The sequence below is a fragment of the Macaca mulatta genome, chromosome 3 (assembly GCF_049350105.2).
Source record: "Macaca mulatta isolate MMU2019108-1 chromosome 3, T2T-MMU8v2.0, whole genome shotgun sequence".
NCBI classification, from domain to species: domain Eukaryota; kingdom Metazoa; phylum Chordata; class Mammalia; order Primates; family Cercopithecidae; genus Macaca; species Macaca mulatta.
Window position 1 is genome coordinate 142557336 of NC_133408.1, and position 22574 is coordinate 142579909.

A 22574-nucleotide genomic window follows, 5' to 3' on the forward strand; every position below is an offset into this window, starting at 1 on the left:
AATTGGGCAGACTTCTTGTTATGTACTTTTTGAAAATCCATGGCAAATCCATTTGTCTCTGAACTACCCTGCTTCCTTTCAACTCTCATTCTTCCTATTTCTTGAATCCCAAGTGATTTCATGTGTTTCCTGCTTTAGAGATTTTGCTTCCCTGGATTCAGGCTTTATTTGTGTGTGTGTTCCATGCAGATGGGTGGTCTCTTTCAAGTGTATCATCAGATTTAAGACACGCAGCTGTAAGTGCTTTCACTCCAGCTCAGACCATATCTGAGACAATGTGGAATTTAAAGAAGCCTTAAATGTTTTGTTAAGAGGAAGGAACTCATGCCAGATTCATTCATTCACTCACTGATCAAACATTTTGTGTGCCTCCTACGAACTAGGCATCTTGCTAGGCATCCCAAAGACGGGATGATCCAGCCTCTTCCCTTGGGAAGCTTACAGTGCTATAGGGAGACAGGCATGGAACAGATACTAGAATATAACGAGCTGATTGCTTCAGTAGAGACATATAGAAAGTGCAGTGGAAACACAAAGTAGGAGATCCTAAGCCTGCCCAGAAATTCTAGGAAAGCTTCCCCACAGCTGAAACTTAAGAGATAAGCAAGGCCAAGCATGACAGCTGACGCCTATCGTCCCAACACTTTAGAAGGCCGAGGCAAGAGGATCACTTGAGTCCAGGAGTTTCAGCCCAGTCTGGGGAACATAGCAAAACCCAATCTCTACAAAATAAAAATGGAAAAATCAGCCAGTCATGATGGTGTGTGCCTATAGTCCCAGCTACTCGGGAGGCTAAGGCAGGAGGATCGCTTGAGCCCAGGAGGTTGAGGCTGCAGTGAGCTATGATGATGCCACTGCACTCTGGACTAAGTGACACAGAAAGACTCTGTATCCAAAAAAAAAAACCCAAACAAACAAACAAACAAAAAGAAGAAGAATTTACTAGGCGGACAAGTAGGGGAGAGGGTGTTTCAGACAGAGGGAATAACTTGTAGAGATGGGGAAACAAGAACACAGCATGTTTGAGGAGCTGTAGGAGAGTCAGTTCTGTGTCTCTGGAGCTGAGGATGAGAGGCAGGAGTCAGCTGGAAGTAGGGCTGCAGGGGTGGGCAAGGGCCACCTCAGGAAGAGCTTGCTCTACCAGCCCATTGATACTGTAAGCAGTGTGGAGTCCCCAAGGAAATCTGAGCCAGGGAGTGATAGGCTCAGATAGATAGATAGATAGATAGATAGATAGATAGATAGATAGATAGATAGATAGATAGATAGATAGATAGATAGATAGATAGATAGATAGATAGATAGATAGGCAGCAGACAGACAGATATAATTTTTTTTTTTTTTTTTTTTTTTTTGAGACGGAGTCTTGCTCTGTCACCCAGGCTGGAGTGCACTAGTGCGATCCCAGCTCACTGCAAGCTCCACCTCCCAGGTTTACGCCACTCTCCTGCCTCAGCCTCCTGTAGCTGGTACTACAGGCGCCTGCCACCACACCTGGCTAATTTTTTTTTTGTATTTTTAGTAGAGATGGGGTTTCACCGTGTTAGTCAGGATGGTCTCAATCTCCTGATCTCATGATCCGCCTGCCTCGGCCTCCCAAAGTGCTGTGAGTACAGGCGTAAGCCACCATGCCCAGACAGATATTTTTTAAGTTTTGCTTTTTACTGACACAAAATAATTGTACCTATTTATGGGATACAGTGTGATGTTTCGACACATGTGGACATTGTGTAATGATCAAATCAGAGTAATTAGCATATCTATCACCTCATTGATCATTTATTTCTTTGTGGTGAGCGCATTTAGAATCCTTTCTTCTAGCTACTTTGAAATATACAATAATACATTATTGTTAACTACAGTCACCCTACCGTGCGATAGAACACCAGAACTTATTCCTCCTATCTCACTGTAACTTTGTACCTATTGACCAACCTCTCCTCATCTCCCCCTCACTGTCAGGCCTCTGAGCCCAAGCTAAGCCATCATATCCCCAGTGACCTGCACGTATACATCCAGATGGCCTGAAGCAACTGAAGATCCACAAAAAAAGTGAAAATAGTTTAACTGATGACCATTGTGATTTGTTTCTGCTCCACCTTAACTGATCAATGTACTTTGTAATCTCCCCTGCCCTTAAGAAGTTTCTTTGTAATTCTCCCCACCCTTGAGAATGTACTTGGTGAGCTTCATCCCCTGCCCCTAAAACATTGCTCTTAACTTTATCGCCTATCCTAAAACCTATAAGAACCAGTGATAATCCCACCACCCTTTGCTGACTCCTTTTACAGACTCAGCCCGCCTGCACCCAGGTGAAATAAACAGCCATGTTGCTCACACAAAGCCTGTTGGTGATCTCTTCACACGGACACGTGAGACACTCACCACTCCCTCCCCAGCCTCTGGTAACCACTATTCTCCTCTTTACTTCTATGAGATCCCCTTTTTTAGATTCCGCATGTGAGTGAGATCATGAGATATCTGTCTTTCTGTGCTTGGATCTTTCTGTGCTTGGATTATTTCATTTAACACAATGTCCTTTAGGCTCATCCATGTTGTCATAAATGAAAAGATTTCACGCTTTTCGGGCTGAATAGTATTCTATTGTGCATATATATATCACATTTTTTAATCCATTCATCCATTGATGGACACTTAGGCTGATTGTATATATTGGTTGCAGTGCACATGGGAGTGCATATATATCTTTGACATACTGATTTAAATTCCTTTGTGGGTTTTTTGTTGTTGTTGTTTTGTTTTGTTTTATTTTTGAGATAGTCTCACTCTGTCACTCAGGCTGGAGTGCAGTGCTTCAGTGGCTCACTGCAACCTCTACCTCCTGGGTTCAGGCAGTTCTCGTGCTTCAGCCTCCCAAGTAGCTGGGATCACAGGTATGCACCACCATGTCCAGCTAATTTTTGTATTTTTAGTAAAGACAAGGTTTCGCCATGTTGGCCAGGCTAGTCTTGAACTCCTGGCCTCAAGTGATCTGCCTGCCTCGGCCTCCCAAAGTGCTGGCATTGCAGGCATGAGCCTCTGTGCCTGGCTTGATTTCATTTCCTCTGGATATATACCACGTAGTGGGATTGCCGGATCATATGATAGTTCTATTATTAATTTTTTGAGGGACCTCAATAATGTTTCCACAATGGCTATACTAATTGTAATTTCGATCAACAGTCTATAAGAGTTCCCCTTTCTGCATATCCTCGCCTGCATTTGTTACTTTTTGCTTTTTGATAATAGCCATTCTAACTGGCGTGAGGCGACAGCTCATTGCAGTTTTGATTTGCAGTTCCCTGGTGTTAATGATGTTGAGTTTGTCTTCATGTACCTGTTGGCCGTACACATGTATGTCTTCTTTTGATAAATGCCTATTCGGGTCTTTTGCCCATCGGATTATTTGTTTTTCTGCTATTGAGTTGTTTGAGTTCCTTGTATATTCTGGATATTGAACCCTTGTCAGATAAGCATAGTTTGTAAACATTTTCTCCCATTCCACAGGTGGTCTCTTCACTCTGCTCACTGTTTCCTTTGCCGTACAGAAACTCTTTAGGTTGATATAATACCATTCTTCTATTTTTTTTCTTTTGTTGCCTGCGTTTTTGAGGTACCATCCAAAAAAATCTTTGCCCAAACCAATGTCCTGAAGTGTTTCGTCTATTCTTTATTCAAATAGTTTCATATTTCTGGCTCTTACATTTAAGTCCTTAATCCATTTTGAGTTGATTTTTGTATATGGTGAGAGATGGGAATCTAGTTCCATTCTTCTGCATGTAGCTATCCAGGTTTTCCAGCACCATTTATTAAAGAGAATGTTCTTTCCCCAATGTGTGTTCTTGGTGCCTTTTTCAAAACTCAGCTCGCTATAAATGTGTGGGCTTACTTCTGGTTTCTCTATTCTGTTCCACTGGTCTGTGTGTCTGTTTTTATAGACGGACTGAGATTTGCATGCTGGAAGCTAACCCTGCAGCAAAGGTGAGTATGAGAAATAGTGCTTGAACTAAGCCAGGGGCAGTGGGGATGGAGAGGAGGCAGATGGGCAGTTATAAGAAATGATTAGACTCTACCAATGACTATTAAAGTTCTCACATTGGCTTCTTTCTATTTTAGTATAGTATTTAGTAATAGATTTTTTGGCTAGAAATAGCTGAAACTAGATAGCCTTATAATACATACAATTAAAACTAACATGGAAACAGCATGCCAATATTCAATTAGAGTTCTTCTTTTTGCAATTCAATTTGAAAATAATCTGTATGCTGTCAGTAATTTAAGACCCATTATTACTGTGATAATAGTAATAGTAACACTCCCCTAGGGAACTATGCTGTAATGTGGCAGAGATAATATACAACACATTAGGAACTAAACGACACTTATTTTTTAAAAATCTAGAGACATTAACATCACCATATGATTTATGTTTTCTTAAAGAATGAATCCGTAATACAAAGCCATTGATATTGCCTTGAAATGATCTAGATTGAGAAGTGTGATTTTCTGATAATTATGGACAACATGACCAATATTTATAAGAGAAAAAATAATGTCATAAATGTAAAAACTGGCACTATTAACATATGTCAAGATGCTTTGTTGTCATTATCATCAGTGATTACTTGCTTAGCATCTGCCCCTACCCAGGCACATGAAGAACGGAAGGAGTTGCAGACCCAGGCAGGAGGTGTAACATACAGAAAGGTCCTGAGGTAGGAAGGGATTTGGCTTGAGGAGCTAAATGAGAGCAGTGGGGCTGAGGGAAAGGAAATGAGCTGAGCAGGGGCATGAGGTGGTCCTGGAGTGGTAGACAGAGGTTTCTTTAATTAATAGTAAATGTTCCTTCAAATTTTGGTCATAGCTGGGTGTGCTGGCACTTGCCGATAGTTCTAGCTACTCAGGAGGCTGAAGCAGGACTATTGCTTCAGCCTAGGAGGTCGAGGCTGCAGTAAGCTTTGATGGTGCCACTGCATTCTAGCCTGGGGGACAGAGTGAGGCTCTGTCTCTAAAAAAAATTTTTCTTTAATTTTTGTCTTTCCGATTTAATTTCTTGGTTTTATTAGACACTGTTGTTATTCCCATTACACTCCACACTTGACTACATCACCTGGTCCTCTTACAATCTTTTTGACCTTCTTTCTTTAGTCTCCTTCATGGATTTATCTTCTTCTTTCCACTCCCTAAGCACTGGTGTTCTGCTACATTCTTCCTGGGAGTACATTTCTCCTCATGCCCCTACGCTGTCCTTGAGGATCTTGGCCATATTCACACCTCCATGAGAGTGACTCCCCCATCTGCAGGTCTGGTAATCATTTCTCTCCCAATCCTTTGGCCTGAATATCCCACAGATTCTAACTCAGTCTGATAAAACTAAAACCATCTTTCCCTCAAAACCTGTTACTTCTCTTATATTACCTCTTTTTAGAGGTAGGACCTCCATCCACCCAAAGCCAGATTTAAAAAATTTTTTTTAATTTTTTTTTTTTAAGACAGGGTCTCACTTTGTCACCCAGGCTGGAGTACAGTGGTACAATCTCAGCTCGCTGTAGCTTTGACCTCTTGGACTCAAGTGATCCTCCCACCTCAGACCTCCAGGTAGCTGGCACCACAGGAGCCTGCCACCATGCCTGTCTAATTTTTTTTTTTTCTGTATTTTTGTAGAGATGGGGTTTTGTCATGTTGGCCAAGCTGGTCTTGAATTCTTGAGATCAAGTGATCTGCCCACCTCAGCCTCCCAAAATGCTAGGATTACAGGTGTGAGCTACCACACCTGGCCAATTCTTAAATTTTTTATTCCAAAGCCAGAACTTTTAAGTCAATTCTTATCTTCCCATCCCTCCACCCAGGTCCTCATTTTCCACAATAATCAATCACCAAGTTATTTCAGTTTTAGCTACTAAACATGCTTTAATATGTCCTTTCCATGCTTGTTCAAGCCTCTGACCTAGTTCAAGAACTCCTCATCTCTTCCTTTAACTACTAAAATGCCTCCTACTTGCCTCCCTGCCCCCAGTCCTTCTCCTCTTCAGTCTGTCCCCCAGAGAACAACCCAAATAATCTACCTAAAATGGAAGGCTGACTATGACTATGACTCCCCTACACATCACCCATTAGTGCAAGTCCAATCTCCTTGACAGAGCATGAAATTCCCTCCATGATATCTTTTTATATAGTGTATTCTAGCAGGACTAAGCTAAATCAAGTTCCTTGAACAAGGATACATTCACATGCTTCTGTGTTGGGCAGGCTGAATTAAGAGATGCTTTCCTCTTCTCACCTCTATCACTATGCCTGCCCCATCACATCTAAATTGCCCACACCCACCCTTCCAAACTGGGCTGCAGAAAATAGGTCTTACTCACATTTGTTAATCCTAGAGCCTAGCATTTTTTTCCTTCATTCAATGAGTATTGATCAAGTGTCTACTACTTCCCAGGGTTCTGGGAAAACAGCAGTAAACAAAACAAAGTTTCAGTCTTCATGGATCTGATATTCTAGTGAGGGAACTGCAGGAGATTGCCTACATAACAGGCACTGAAGATCTTGTACTCATAATAAAAATTTTTGAAAATCAAGCAAATAAAAGAGTGTTCTTAAACCACTGTCTAAGCACACTGTCTGGGAGACTGCTCTGACTCACTTTTCCTTTAAACAACAAATATGGTGGTGACTAAGGCAACTTAAGTAACAGACTGAACTGCCCTCACCATGGATCCTGTGGTCTTTAGTAAATGATAATCTGATTAAGTAGCAGAAAATATTTTCCCACATACATGGAGATATAACCTCATATTCAAATAATCCTCTGGAGCAGGAAGGGAATGAATAATAGCCCATTTAAGTGAATATTTTGAAAAGCTGTAGGAGATTAAAAGATTTCTAAAGATACCTTAAGATATTATCACATTAGTAAGCTATTTCTCCCACTTAGAACCCTATCCTGTTTATATAAGAAGAGGCAAATTGACATATTTCCTCTTTCCCTAATATGTACTTGGTAGGTAACTTCCTAAACAACTTTTATTCATGGATGATACAATAAATGATTCACTATTTTCCACAAAAGGAATAACTGAGGATAATAAGATTGTTATAAGAAACATATAAATCTTGAAATAACTGTGTTCTCCTCTTTGCTTCCCCCATTTAAGTTAGTTCTCTCCAATAAACATCTTTCTGGATTTCTAAATGTCTGGATTTTTGCCTTTGCTGATCCACTTCTTCTTGAGTTTTCATGATTGTTCAGAACACAATGTCCCTTTAGCCTCTCCAACCCCAAAAAGCTCTTCTACTTTTGAGGTGTGAATTTCAATTGGTTTCCTGAGCTACATCTCTATAAAGCTGTCCTGCAAGTGAATCAAACTAAACATGTTCATTTTCCCAACCTGCAGCAAACCTGCTCCCTGATTGTGTAAGAGACACAGCTGAGGAAGGCACACCATCCTTTATGCAGATGCTCAAGCTAAAACTCTGGTGCCATCCTTGATTTGCTCCCTCTCTTCCTTATCCTCACATTCAGTTGAGCTCTATCTCATTGTTTCTTCTTCCTCAGTGTCTCCCAACTGTGCTAACTTTGTTACATGCTTACTGCCCTCTCCCTAACACAGGCGTTCATAACTTTTCACCTGGATGACTGCTTTATAATTGGTCACTATGCATCTATGATTCCCATATCTGTCTAGCAGATAGAAGTGACCTTTTCAGAATAAAAAAAATCTGACCATATTACTGTTCTGACGATACTGAATGTCCTTCCACGGCCCAAAGAGCAGAGATCAAATTCCTTAATGTGGCCTCTGGACCCTCAATGACCTGATCCCTGTCTACCTCTTAAACATCATCTCTCACCATACTTCTCAGGCCATACCCAAATGTGAGAGTTTCTTGATGTCTCACAGTTTTAAACCTCTATGCCTTTGTGCAGGCTGCTTCTCTGGCTCACAGAACATCCTTTCTTCTCTGGGAAAAGAAGTCCTCTGAGCCAGGTTAGGTTTCCCCTCTGTTTCCCACACTCATCATACTGTGTAACCACTTGCCCCACTCCTGTCTTCCCACTAGAATGTAAGTACTAGGAGGAGGAATCATGGCTGTTTTGTTCATTCCAGTATTCTCAGCACTGAGCACAATGTAGTCAGAGTAAATACTTGTTAACTAAATGAGTAGTGTGATTCTAACTGAAAATTCACCATTAAGAATTGAGAATGAACACAATTATTAGAAAATATGGGAAATTTTCCCCCAAATGGCACAACTGGTCACATTTGATCTTTGCTGGGTATCTGCAACATTCCAGTTTAAATCCTGAATGTTATGTCTGTAGTCAAATTTGCACTTACTCAGACCTATAATCAATCAGGCTGGTGTTTAGCTGCCCAAGTTGACATCCGGGATGACTCATTTTAATTTGACTGTTTGAGGTTAGCTTCCTCAGCTGTTGTAGCACTGTAATTGTCAATCATTTGCTTTTTAGATCAGAGTTTAACTGACTTGGAGGAAGAAAACAACAGAAGACTTATTTTTCAATCTTGTAGCAGAAAACAATTAGTATAATTCCCCATAGATATCCATTTACAATTCTCTTAAATTACATATATGCTTCGGAAGAAAATAAAAACAGAGACTAGAACTCAAGGCTATACTCCGAAGTTTTTTGTTTTTTGTTTTCTTGAGACAGGATCTTACTCTGTTGCCCAGGTTTCCCAGGCTAGAGTGCAGTGGTACAATCACAGCTCGCTAGCCTCGACCTCCCGGGCTCAAGCCATACTCCCACCTCTCAGCCTCCTGAGTACCTGGGTCTGTAGGTGCGCATCATCACACCTGGCTAATTTTTGTATGTTTTGTAGAGATGGGGTTTCATCATGTTACCCAGGCTGGTCTCAAACTCTTGGGTTCAAGTGACCTGCCTGCCTCAGTCTCCCAAAGTGCTGGGATTACAGGCATGAGCCATTGTGCCTGGCCTATATTCCTAAGTTTTTAACTTGTCCTCTGTAGATAAAATTTTAATATACAGTCTTTAAAAATAAAACCTGAGCTTTCCCCAAATGCTAAAAACTAAATAAGCATTTTAACCTTTACTCCATTCAGTCAACAAATATTCCCCAGGCACTTCAGCCTTGAGGTAAGTGCTGTGGGGGAATCATATTTTGATGTGTTTTATAATGTGCTTTGATTCTCTACTTCTCGTCACTCTGTGACCCTTCAGACAACAGCTGGCCATTCTACTCCTATGTGTCAGGAAAAGGTTCTTACAGAAGAACACAGGAGAAAAATCCTGGGCCTTTAAGCTTCAAAAGCCCAAGCCCTGAAAGACTTGGAGCATAACATTTTTCAAAACCATGTAATCGGTTGGAACATTCTTTTCCACCCTCAGATTAGGAAAATAATCTATGTCAAAAGGAGAGGAGCAAATATGAGAAGAGGGGAGAGAGGAGGTGGAGGGGAAGAAGATGAGAAGGGAGAGGAGGAAAGGAGAGGACAGGGGAAAAGAGGAGGGGAGGGGAGAGCCAGAGGGAAGCAAATGCTGAGAAATTCACCATATGGGGCTCTGTTCTAGACCTTCTCAGTCTCTACCCAGCTAGAGAAAAAGTTGGAACCCCCAGGTAGGCTTGGGGACCTAAGTAGATGGGAACCCATTCCACCTTTCCCAGGAGGGTTGATAAAAGCAGTAAGACAGAGTGTTCCTGTGCTCGTCATTGCATCAGTTAAGAGTCAATGGGAAAAGGAGAAACAACCCTGAGCATTCAAAACTGAGATTTAATTTTAATGGGGGAGTGGCTACATAGGTGGTAGAGAAACTGAGAAGCCAATGGGACAGTGACAAAATCTAGAACTTAGCAGCAGTAGGAAGCCACTACTGTCCCTATGCTGGAAGGACAATGGGAAGATACGATGTTATAGAAGCCCAGAGGTCAAGGTCATTCAGGGAAGCTAGAACCACAGCAGGCCTGTGGTTCAGAGGGGAGTATACCACTAAAGAAATGCAGCTGATGATGATGATGCAAAGAAAGGTAGAGGAAAACCCTGGAATATCCCTTCTGCTGGCCCTTTAATCACTCACAAATGTCTCACAAGCACCAACCCTACTCTGGAATCCAGCTGACTTGTGTGAGTCACTGTGTAGCGGAGCAAGGGGAGGGTGAGTCATGGGTTTGGGGGCAAAAACATCCATGATGCGGGAGCAAGAAAATGTCTCCAGCAGGTGTCTAGGACTGTGGACCTAAGACAGCCTCACAGGATCTCCATGACGCAGAAAAACCCAGAGGAGCCCCGAGCAAGGCAGACATGACAGGGAAGCCTGAAGACTTGAAGGGGCCTTGGAGTTGGAACAAGGAAGAGACATCCGGGATCCACCTGGACAGGAAACTAAACACCAAATGGGCCCTCGTACATCTCAGTGAATTCCAGCTTAGACAGAAGACAACATTGAGAAGACCAGACACTGACCCTGCCATAATGAGTTGACTCCATGATACTGCTCCCTACCCATAATCTCCTATCACTCATGGATGATATGGAAGGGAAGAGGAGATCATCTAGCAGAAAGGAGGCTGAATCCAAGTTCATTCATAGATAAAGAAAGGAAAGAACCTAGACCAATGAACAGATCTACTCCTTCATTTAAAAGACTCCACTGAATGTTGACGAAGGATGAACACATAACACAGATGTCTGCAATGCAGTGAGAAGCGGAGAGAAACAGTTCATGTTAAAGGATGCACTGGGGCTATCCCTCCTATATAGGAAGGATATAGGATATAAGATATTGTCTTCCTATATCCCTCCAAATGCATGATTTTCAAGAGAAGTCCATATATTCCTTAATATAACTATAGCCCATTTAGTTCTTTCAGAAACATGACAAATCTCTCAGGGTTATCCTCCTTTTGATTAGTAAATGGGGCAGTCCCAGAGGGATAAGATGGATATGGCCTGAGTCTCAACCCTGATGAATACAATCAGCAGCTTGCAGGAAATGAATTCCTTAAAATATATCCTTTTGTAGATTTGTTGAGGCCATTTCTAGACTTATAGTCTTGAACTAAAGACTTAGATCTCAAGGCATTCAGGCAGTCTTATAAAATGTGCAATCTGTAAGAAACATATAGTTAAGCCATCTAACATATATTATCTCCAAAACTTCTATAATGAAACAAATCTCAAATTATCATGACATACTCTGATCTGTCATGACTTTCCTCCAAATACAATATTTTGCTATTTTTTTAAACAGAGAAACATGACTGTTGATTCACAAAGAAACTTTTTTATCACCCTTCTAGAAACAATATCCCTAAACTTCACTTTCATAATAGGATAAGAAATAAAACATATTGTTGTTCTCTCCATTGTTTACAAAATAGCAAATAATTGTATTATAGAAAACAAAAGTCATTGTACTGTTTTGAATTTTTTTACCTCATTAGAGATGTCTGTTCCAGAGAGATCTATTGATACCAAGGAAAAGATGTTCACAATATATCCAATTCCTTGGGCTGTCAAATGGTCACAATTTCGTAAACTCAAGTAGTTTAAATTAGGGCAGCTAAAAGAAAGTAGCATGAATTAATTTTAGCTGTCAATCATATTGTCAGTAAACAATTTCTTCATATAAAAACTCTCTTGGGAAAACAAATGGTATTGAAGCAAGGATTTTCCTTTACTCAACATAAAAGTAAGACTAAAAGTAAAAAGTAATTTGACATTACAAAGCTGGATGAAAGGGCAGTAGATTATTATATGACTTTCTGTAATTTAGTTTCATATTGCGACTTCTACAAGGAAAAAATATATCACATACATATAAAAACTATCATGTAAGTACCACAATGAATGACCTCTAAAAGTGCAAGTTAAGATCCCTACTTATCCCTTACAAGTGTGCTACAGGAATTGTACAAGACCTCTGACAAGAGGGGAGTCAAGAATAAAGTAACCAGCCAGAATACCCCTTGGAAAATGCTGGAGTAAAGATAATCTCCTTGAAAAAGTAGATTAGAGATAATCTCCTTGAAAAAGTACACCCACTCATATCTAGATATTCATTATTTCAGGAATGACTCCATCTCAGATGTAATTTAAATATAATAATATAATTTAAAAATTGGTCCAATCTGTGACTTCATATGTCTTTCACATGGTTTCACTGAATATTTAACCAGCTTCTGGGCATCTCTGATGTTCCCCCCAATGTCATGAAATCTTTGCTTTTAGGTGTCTCATTTCTCCTATTATCAAATATACAATTACTAATGATATGATGTAAAAGACTGTTTATCATACCGCTCAGATAGTTTCATAACAGAGACATCGCTTAGCCGCACGCAGTTGCTTAAATTTAGCTCTCTTATCCTTATGCTTGCAGGACCATCAAGAAATTGCCTTAGCCCCATATCACCAATTCTGTAGGAAAGAGTGAGAAAAACTTTACATGTGATTCTATATATAAACATATAGAATAGTATTAAAGTAATAGCTACCATACCCAACATAGTTCCAAAATACCAAGGTAATATCTATACACTGGTATTTTGTCAATATTTTAAAACTAAATTTGATTATATAGATTTTAATGTAAGAAAAAAGTAGAAATGAGAGGAATGGGAGAAGTATTAATTAAAATGTTATTTCTGTTCCTTTGTTCATAATTTTTAATAAGACAGATGGCCCTCAAGATCTTTTTCTCTTGGGTTAAAATGTGATCAAGTTAAGTAGTCCCTGATACCATTTCCTGCAAAAGAAAAAGATCAAAACTTAGAAGAGTGAGAACCAAGATTAACAGTCAAACTACTGCCAGGATTTTGGAGAAATTTTCACTAAACACAAGGTCAATTTGCTAGACAGGAAACCCAACATGAGCCCTTTGGCTTCTTTCCTTCTGAATCAGAGAAAACCTGATGCTGGAAGAAGACCTTGACCTCAGCCTTCCCACACTATCCTAATCAGAAACTTCTGTGTGTCAGTGCCATACCCCTACCATGTTGATCTTGCTTTATAAATGGCTGGATGTTCGTTTGGCCCATCAGTTCCCTGTCTTCCATTGGAATCTTCATTTCTAATTCCTTTTGAGAACCACCAGATCCTTCTAGGAAGCATTTCAGGAAATAAAGCAGGACAGGAGTTTCCACCAATGCAATCCTAAGAGGCAGTTTCACAACAGCTCTACAGGTGGGCATACAGATGGTAAGAACATTGGGAGCAAAACATGCTGATTGCTGACATCCGTTACATCCCCTGTTGGTTCAGATTTGCAAAGAACTGAGCAGTAAAGACAAAAGATATCCTGTTTCAGCTGAATGAGCCATAGTAAGTGGATGCCTGCTGTGCCTATCAACCCACCTTCCACCTGTAAGAGGGGGAGTGTGCCAGCACCTAGGAAAGCAGTTAAGGGTGTGTGTGTGTAGAAATTCATATTATAGTCAAGAAAGGATTAAAAGTCAATGGAAAAGATTATTGAGGTAATGATCCAAATTAATTGGTTAATGCAGTTAGGGCCAAACCTAGGTGTGTATCAAAAGTATCCATGCTGGGGTTTTTTTTTTTTTTTTGTATTTTTCTTTTTGTAAATACACAAGCTGGGGTTTCAACCCTAAAGATTCAGACTCAATAGCTCTGATGTGGGGCTTGGGAAACTACAGTTTTTGTTTGTTTTTTGTTTGTTTTGGAGACCAAGTCTCACTCTGTCACCCAGGCTGGAGTGCAGTGGTGCGATCTCGGCTCACTACAAGCTCTGCCTCCCGGGTTCATGCCATTCTCCTGCCTCAGCCTCCTGAGTAGCTGGGACTACAGGCGCCCGCCACCATGCCCGGCTAATTTTTTGTATTTTTAGTAGAGACGGGGTTTCACCATGTTGGCCAGAATGGTCTCGATCTCCTGACCTCGTGATCCGCCCGCCTGAGCTTCCCAAAGTGCTAGGACTACAGGCGTGAGCCACTGTGCCCGGTGGGCGTCTATAGTTTTATTCAGCTCCTCAGGTGATTCTGACACGTTAGGATTTTTACTTTTAAATTCTTTTAAATATGTATTTTTAATTTATCTTTTTGTTGCTGATTCCTGAGTTAATTGCTTTGTAGTGAGAGAGTATCATTTGTTGATAAAAATAGTTTGAAAGTTGCTGGAACTTGCTTTTAAACTTTGTTGATGGTTGATTTTTTAAAGGATTTATGTGTGTTTGAGAAAAACATATATTGTTTTAACTCTCCAACTTACTATCTTAGATCTAACTCTTATATATACATTTTAAAACCTTAAAACTCTGATACTTGTTAGGCAGGAATCTAGACCCAACATGGCGGCGTTACCCGGCGTAGCAGGCCTTTCGTTAAAGACTCCCTTCACCCTTGTACACACCCGCAGACTTACATGCATCAGAGTTCCGGCTGGGCAACCACACTCCCCCATGACCTGCAGCTCACCTGCATTCCACAAGTTCGTAAATAGCAGTTTCAGTTAACAGTTTCCAAAGACCCCTTCCTCATGACCCTTACTCAACTCCTGCCCTAGTAGTTTCAAGACCCCCCCAGGCCCTGTTTCCACAACCAGTTTCCCTACCTCTCAGGCTATAAAAAGCCCCTATCCTCCTCCCTCAGCGCGACTTCCTTGGCCCACGCCTTTGGACCGAGGAACCTCGCCCACGAGTCCTAATAAAAGCTATTCTCACTGCTGTTTGCCTTGTGTCTTTGTTCCCGGTTCGGCTCCAGCCTCAGTTTACCTTTACATTTGGTGCCAAAACCCGGGAGGAGACCCCTCCCCGGACTCCTGCTAGGTCGGGCAGGCTGTCCTCTCCCCGAGCCAGGATCCCCTCCTCAAGCCTGGAGGACTCAATTCGATCACTGCTGGGTAAGTTATCCCCCCGTTCTGAAGGTTCCCTCCAGGAGTCCCTGTCCGAAACGCGTGGCTGCGTCAGGGGCTCTCTCTGGTCAGCTGTGACCTTGGCACCGGGGACTAGGAGATATCCAACCTCCCTGAAAGCCACCATACCCCGCACTCCACGTGGCAGTGAGAGGACGCTCCCATTGCCTCCGGACTGCCCGCCTTGAGACCATAGGAACTACCCAGTCCAAACCAAACTGAAAATCTCCTCTGGGGTGCCTCTTGGTGAATCTCCAGACTTTAAGTCTCAGCCAAGACATAAAACGAAAGCGGCTCATTTTCTTCTGCACAATAGCATGGCCGCAATATAAATTGGATAATCAGTCTCAGTGGCCTGCAGAAGGCACTCTAGACTTTAACATTCTCACAGATCTGACCAACTTCTGTAAGAGACTAGGCAAATAGTCCGAGATACCCTATTTCAGGCCTTCTAGGACTTGCGTTCTCGCCCAGACCTCTGTGCCTGATGTTCGTTGGCCCAGGTCCTGCTCGCGAAATCTACTCCCTCAGCCAAGGAGAAGGACAACTCTTCCTCCTTCTCTGAGCCTCCTGACACTCTTTCCCTGCCTCCTCTTTGGCCCCCCACTCAACGCCCTCCGTACCCTAACCCCTCGTTGTCCCCATCCTCATCGGCACCACCCCTTCCCTCTACCCCTTCTGTGTCCCCACCAAACCTGACAGATCCTGCCTCTCCTACCTCCACCTCCTCCCCTTCCTCACCTGTCTCAGCCCATACTCGGTCCAGGACCGACCTCCTGTGTCCCTCATGAGAGGTGGCAGGCGCCGAAGGAGTAGTCCGGGTCCATGTGCCGTTTTCATTGGCAGACTTGTCTAAGGTTGAGGAGCGTGCAGGCTCCTTTTCGGCCAATCCTACTCGTTATATCAAAGAGTTCAGGTATCTATGCCAGGCATATGATCTCACCTGGCACGACCTCCATGTCGTTATGACCTCAACCCTGTCTCCTGAGGAGCAGGAACGCATCCTAGCGGCAGCCAGGCAGCACGCTAACCAGGTTCATTTAACTGACCCTGCCATGCCAGTTGGCACTGAGGCAATGCCCTCGGCTGAGCCCGACTGGGACTACCAAGTAGGGCAGGCAGGCCACCGCCACCGAGACATGATGGTTCAGTGCCTTCTTGCTGGCATGCAGGCAGCCTCTAACAAATCAGTCAACTTTAACAAATTAAAGGAGGTAGTCCAAGGCGAAGATGAAAATCCAGCCGTTTTTCTTAATCAGCTGACTGAGGCACTTATTCAGTACACCCGCCTTGACCCTGCCTCCCCAGCAGGAGGAACCATCTTGGCCTCATATTTCATTTGTCAGTCGGCCCCTGATATCCAAAAAAATTTAAAAAGGCGGAGGAAGGCCTTCAAACTCCCATCCAGGATTTAGTCAAACTGGCCTTCAAGGTCTACAACTCCAGGGAGGAAGCAGCCAAGGCCCAATGACAGCCCAGGCTAAAACAGAAGGTACAACTCCAAACCCAGGCCTTGGTAGCAGCCCTGAGGCCAGGTGGCTCCAGGAGCTCCCAGAAAGGAGGTACTCCCCGAGCGCCATCTGGTGCCTGCTTCAAGTGTGGCAACGACGGCCACTGGACCAGGCAGTGCCCTAACCCAAAGGAGCCAACTCGCCCCTGTCCGAACTGTCGGCGGATGGACCACTGGAGGTCAGACTGCCCCAACCTAAGGACGGTTGCTGCACCTCCACATGACGACCCTCCTCCAGGTATTGGAGGCGCCTTCCAGCTCCTCGACACTGACGAAGATTCGGGAACCCAGACTCGGGAACCCCTCTCACTCTCGCCGAGCCCAGGGTCATGCTCCAGGTAGCAGGTAAGTCCATATCCTTCCTTATGGACACGGGGGCTACCTACTTTGTTTCGCCTTCCTTCAGTGGCCCCAGCCACCCCTCCACTGTCACAGTCATGGGAATTGAAGGCACTCCCTACACCTACCACCAGACTCCTCCTCTGTCTTGCCACCTGGATGGCTCCCTCTTCTTGCACTCATTTCTTATCATTCCTTCGTGCCCAGTTCCCTTGTTAGGATGAGACCTCCTCTCCAAGCTAGGGGCCTCAGTTCACTTCCGACCCAACCCCTCCCCACACCTCACGTTCCTCTTCCCCCTTCTCTCACCTGACAAACCCCGCCAGGCTGACCCCCCACTCCCGTTTCCAGTCCCCATTAACTCTAAGGTGTGGGACACCTCCACCCCGATCATTGCCCAGCACCATACTCCGGTCCGCATCCGGCTAAAAGACTCTTCCAAGTTTCCCTCTAGACCCCAGTTCCCTATCTCCCTTGAACATCGACAGGGATTAAAACCTATCATTACACGCCTGCTCCGACAGCACATTCTAGTTCCCACCAACTCACCATGCAATACTCCTATCCTGCCTGTACGGAAAAGCTCTGGGGCCTATCGTCTCATGCAGGACCTACGCCTCATCAATGAGGCAGTAGTCCCTACCTTTCCAGTTGTTCCTAATCCATGTACACTCCTCTTGCGCATTCCCCCGACACCACCCATTTCACTGTCCTTGACCTGAAGGATGCCTTCTTTACCATCCCTCTACACCCAGACTGCCACTTTCTGTTTGCTTTTACATTGGAAGATCCAGACACTCATATTTCTTCCCAGCTGACTTGGACTGTTTTGCCTCAAAGGTTCCGTGATAGCCCCCATTTTTTCGGACAGGCACTGCAATGGATGTTGTCCTCTGTCCCCTGACCCACAGCACACTATTGCAGTATGTTGATGACTTATTACTATGTAGTCCTTCCTAGGAGTGCTCCCTTGCAGATACTGCTACACTTTTAAATTTTCTAGGTGACTGAGGTTATCAGGTTACCCTGGCTAAGGCTCAACTTTGCAGCCCTTCTGTCACCTACCTAGGCATACTCCTCACACTCACTACAAAAAGCCTCACAGCAGATAGAATAAGCCCCCACTGGTTGCGGTACCCTTACCCAGCCCTTTTAACTCCTCTAACCTAACCCCCTCCTTTCCCCTTCCCAGCCGAACACTACATCAATGAGTCAGGACTAGTAGAAACCAATCTCCTCACTCTGGAAAAGATTCAGGAAAGACTCCACCAGAAAAACCTCAGATCAAGGCCCTCACTTACGTGGTGGCAGTCGTCTGTGGCCGGTTAAGTCCTACCCTTTCTAAGCCCCTTACTAATCATTGGCTTCTTGCTACTCATAGCTCCCTGTGTCCTCCGCTTCATCCAGGACCGCATGAAAGAAGTCTCCCAGGTCACTTTCAATCAGATGCTGCTCCACCCCTATACCCAAGTTCCGACCTCCGAAGAACCCCACGACGACCCATACCAGCAGAAAGCAGCCAGATGAACACGTCGCCCCATTTTCTTATTAGAAAGAGGTCAGAATGTTAGGCAGGAATCTAGACCCAACATGGTGGCATTACCCGGCGTAGCAGGCCTTTCGTTAAAGACTCCCTTCACCCTTGTACACACCCACAGACTTACATGCGTCAGAGTTGCGGCTGGGCAACCACACTCCCCCATGACCTGCAGCTCACCTGCATTCCACAAGTTCATAAATACCAGTTTCAGTTAACAGTTTCCAAAGACCCCTTCCTCATGACCCTTACTCAACTCCTGCCCTAGTAGTTTCAAGACCCCCCAGGCCCTGTTTGCACAACCAGCTTCCCTACCTCTCAGGCTATAAAAAGCCCCTATCCTCCTCCCTCAGCGCGACTTCCTTGGCCCGCACCTTTGGACTGAGAAACCTCGCCTGCGAGTCCTAATAAAGGCTATTCTCACTGCCATTTGCCTTGTGTCTTCGTTCCCAGTTCAGCTCCAGCCTCAGTTTACCTTTACAATACTAAGCTTTATCTTTTTACCCTATATATTTTTTCATCCTCCCTCTGTTGTCATTTCTTCAGAATGATCTTCCAGCTCTATACTTCTCTCCTCTGTGAGTTCTAATCTGCTGATCAGCAATCCATTGTTTATTTCAATAACTATATTACATCATTTGTTTCTAAAAGTTAGGTTTTTTTCCCAGATAAATCTAATTGTTTTATCCTGTTTGGTTGTCTGCTCATATTTCTGATTCCATTTTTTATTTCTTCGAACATTTCATACATGGCTACTTAATTGTCTGACAATTCCTATATCTGAATTACCTGAAGGTCAAATGTATTTTGCTGTTTCTGTGACTCTTTTTCATGGTGATTTGTATCTTTGTGCATTTTGGCAATCTTTGACTTTGAGTACCTATTTATTTGATCTTAATCTCTAGCCTGAGAAGCTTTGTGCTAACTTCTTCCAGGAGCTCAGGAACTACCTACCTGAGACCACTCTGTCCCCCTTAAAGAGGTACAAACTCTGCAGAAGTCTCAGGTTCTGCTTCCCTACTTTGAGTCTTGCTCAGAGCTGATTCTCTCAAAGGCAACTGTTGTCATAACATTTGTGTTCAGAGCTGCTCAACCTTTTATGTTTGCTGGTTATTCACTATTCATCTCAGTGAATTTGTTCATTGAGAGAGTAGAAAAGAACCAGGGGATTCAGGGCTACTGGATATTTCTCTTACTCTTTGTGAGCTCAGCAATATATTGAAAATATATTTAATCAAGGATCTGAACTATTTTTGGCAGAGCCCCTTGAAGTGTCTTGTCACCTCTACTTCTGGAGGCAGAAAACTTCCATTTAAGATTAATTAGGCAAGGCACAGTGGCTCACACCCGTAATCCCAGCACTTTAGGAGGCCAAGGCAGGTGGGTCACCTGAGGTCAGGAGTTCAAGACCAGCCTGGCCAACATGGTGAAACCCTGTCTCTACAAAAATACAAAAATTAGCCAGGGATGATGGTGGGTGCCTGTCTACTTGGGAGGCTGAGGCAGGAGAATCGCTTGAACCCAGGAGGCAGAGGTTGCAGTGAGCCAAGATTGTGCCACTGCACTCCAGCCTGGGTGACAGAGTGAGACTCCATCTCAAAAAAAAAAAAACCTGCAGAAGCCTGTGTGAAATACAAGAATGAAATTCAGTTGTATTTCACATATTCATACAGATAGAATTAGTTGATACACACACTTATGTAGTGTGTGTGTGTCTGTGTCTGCATCTCACCGTTATTATTAAATGTAACAAATTGATCCAAACTTTGTGGCTTAAATGGCAAATATTTATTATCTCCCCGTTTCTGGATCTGAGGGATTTGGAAGTGAACTAGAGTAGTTCTAGCTCAGGGTCTCTCATGAGTGTGCAGTCAAGATGCCAGCTGGAGCTTCAGTCATCTGAAGGTTTGACTGGGGCTGTAGGGTCTGCTTTCAGGCTCACTCACATGGCTGTTGGCAGGAGTCTTTAATTCTTCACTGGCCCTTGGCTGGAGCCCTCATTTCCTAATCCAGGTTTTTTCCATTCCAAACCCTTATATCTCCTCCAGCTCCCAATGACCCATGCTGCCTTCCCATTTTAATAATAGGCAACATAGGTTGAGATTCTATGTAGTGGGCCAGTGCAGTGGCTCATGCCTATAATCCCAGCATTTTGGGAGGCCAAGGTGGAAAGATCACTTGAAGCCAGGAGTTTAAGACCTGCCTGGGCATAGTGAGACCCTGTCTCTAGAAAAATTTAAAAATTAGCTGGATATGATGAAGTGTGCCTTGTAGTTCTAGCTACATGGGAGGCTGAGGCAGGAGGATCACTTGAGCCCAGGAGTTCAAGGTTACAGTAACTGTGCAACTGTACTTCAGCCTGGGCAACAGAGCAAGACCCTGTCTTTAAAAAATAAAAATGAATAAATAAAAGATTCTGTGTAGCTTAGATTATTATGCTGACTTGTGCTTTCCCAAATATTAGCCAACTTCAATGTGGCTCAAGTATAATTTTGTGGATCAAATGCTATTTTGTTTTTATCTGGTCCTATAAGATTATAAGAATCCTACATAGGTAAGAGGCTGAGCTACCCACTGGGGAAGGGGTTTCAGCAAGAACCCTCTTGATCCTTGGCTGGGTGTGGTGGCTCACACCTGTATTCCCAGCACTTTGGTAGCCTGAGGCAGGTGGATCGCTTGAAGTCAGGAATTCCAGACGAGCCTGGCCAAAATGGTAAAACCTTCTCTCTACTAAAAATATAAAAATTAGTCAGGTGGGGTGGCACACACCTATAATCGCAGCTACTCAAGAGGCTGAGGCTGGAGAATCACTTCAGCACAGGAGGCAGAGGTTACAGTGAGCTGAGATCATGCCACTGCCCTCCAGCCTGGGCAACAGAGTGAGACTCTGTCTCAAATAAATAAATAAATAAATAAATAAAAACAGAATTTGCTCCCGAGAATACCAGGAGAGTAGTCCAATAGTGGACCAGCTAAAGAAAGAATTTCAATAAGAACCCACCCTCTGTCCATTTGTCAGAAATTCTACACAGACGAAAAATCTAACCAGTACCCAAGAGGAAAAACCTTCGGTGAGATTGGTTCTTCATAAGCAAGTCAGAAAGTCCATATGGGAAAAGATCATGTTAACTGAACTAGCTATGGAAACCCTCATTAGGAAAGGTAGCCTGTAAGTATTCCTGTGAGTTTGCTTAATTTTACAAGGGTCCATAATTCCTCATATCCTGAGCTCTCCCTACACCCCATATAATCAATCTGGGTTGGGAGGCCTCTTTCTTATAACCACAGAACTCTGCACTTACCTCTACTTTAACACTTGGACTCCTGACTTTCATGTTTACCCCACGAACCATAAGTTCCGTAGGAGAGGACCTGGCACATACTAGATAATCAACATTTCTTGAGTATATTACTGAATGACTCATTACCTTACACAATTTGCCAAATTCAACACAGTCAGTTGCCTCAAAGGTGAAAGGGATCTGAGGCTGCTGTCTGTTATTCCCTTGCAGTCAGCCATATAAATGTGACTGAGATTTGGATAATTCTTGTCTATATATTTGAAGGATGCATCAGTAACCCTTTTATTTCCTGTTTGTAAAAAAACAGAAGAAAAGACAAGTATTGTATTTATAATGCCACAAGAGTAAAAGTAAATGATAATGCTGAACCACATTTTTAATATAACAGACCTTCGAATCGGATCTTTCTGAGTTTACAAGTAGAAAGAGCTTTGAAAGTACGATCGGAGATATGCGGTGCACCAGTGAAAACCAGCGATGTAATACGAGAGCACTTTTCAACTAAAGCCTTCAGAAGAAAAAAATGATTAAATTAATCAAGGGTACAGAACAGGTTTAGCAAACTAATGAAGTCATTTTTTCCTTCAATATATTAGAGACAGACATGTTAACTATTAATTTTCCTAATTTCAAAGAAAACTGGATTTTTCAATACATTTTAACACACTTACATTTCAGTAATGTGGAAGAATCAGAATTAAATCATGTACTAAGAGTATGGGAAAACATGAGAAATGGACTACTGAAAAAAATTACTACATTTGGCAGCTTAGCATGGAGAACTGAACTCAAAGTTTATGCTTAGGCTATAACATCACTAAAAAAAATCCTAACTGTGAAACAAGGTTTCTTAGGATATTTAAGGATTCAAATGTTTTCAAGGGTATGTGTATGTGTGGAAACTTTTAAATGATTTTATTACTATTAAAAAATAACTAAAATGAAAAGTCCATTCATATTTTTCAGTAATTCAAGCCATTAGAACATATATCTATCTTATGGGACAGAAAAGAAAAGGTACTTTCCAATTACCTAC

General features: G+C 42.9%; 1 protein-coding gene across 1 annotated transcript in view; it reads right to left on the reverse strand.

Annotated features, from left to right (window-relative positions):
* The window catches only part of FBXL13 (F-box and leucine rich repeat protein 13), a 272579-nt gene that overhangs the window by 51705 nt on the left and 198300 nt on the right, over nucleotides 1–22574 (reverse strand). Inside the window, exons 14-17 of the mRNA XM_015134552.3 lie at nucleotides 21929–22046; nucleotides 21665–21827; nucleotides 12283–12402; nucleotides 11419–11545 (exon numbers count right to left, since the gene is read on the reverse strand). Of these exons, the coding sequence (XP_014990038.3) occupies nucleotides 11419–11545; nucleotides 12283–12402; nucleotides 21665–21827; nucleotides 21929–22046 (528 nt within the window). The remainder of the gene's footprint in view (nucleotides 1–11418; nucleotides 11546–12282; nucleotides 12403–21664; nucleotides 21828–21928; nucleotides 22047–22574) is intronic.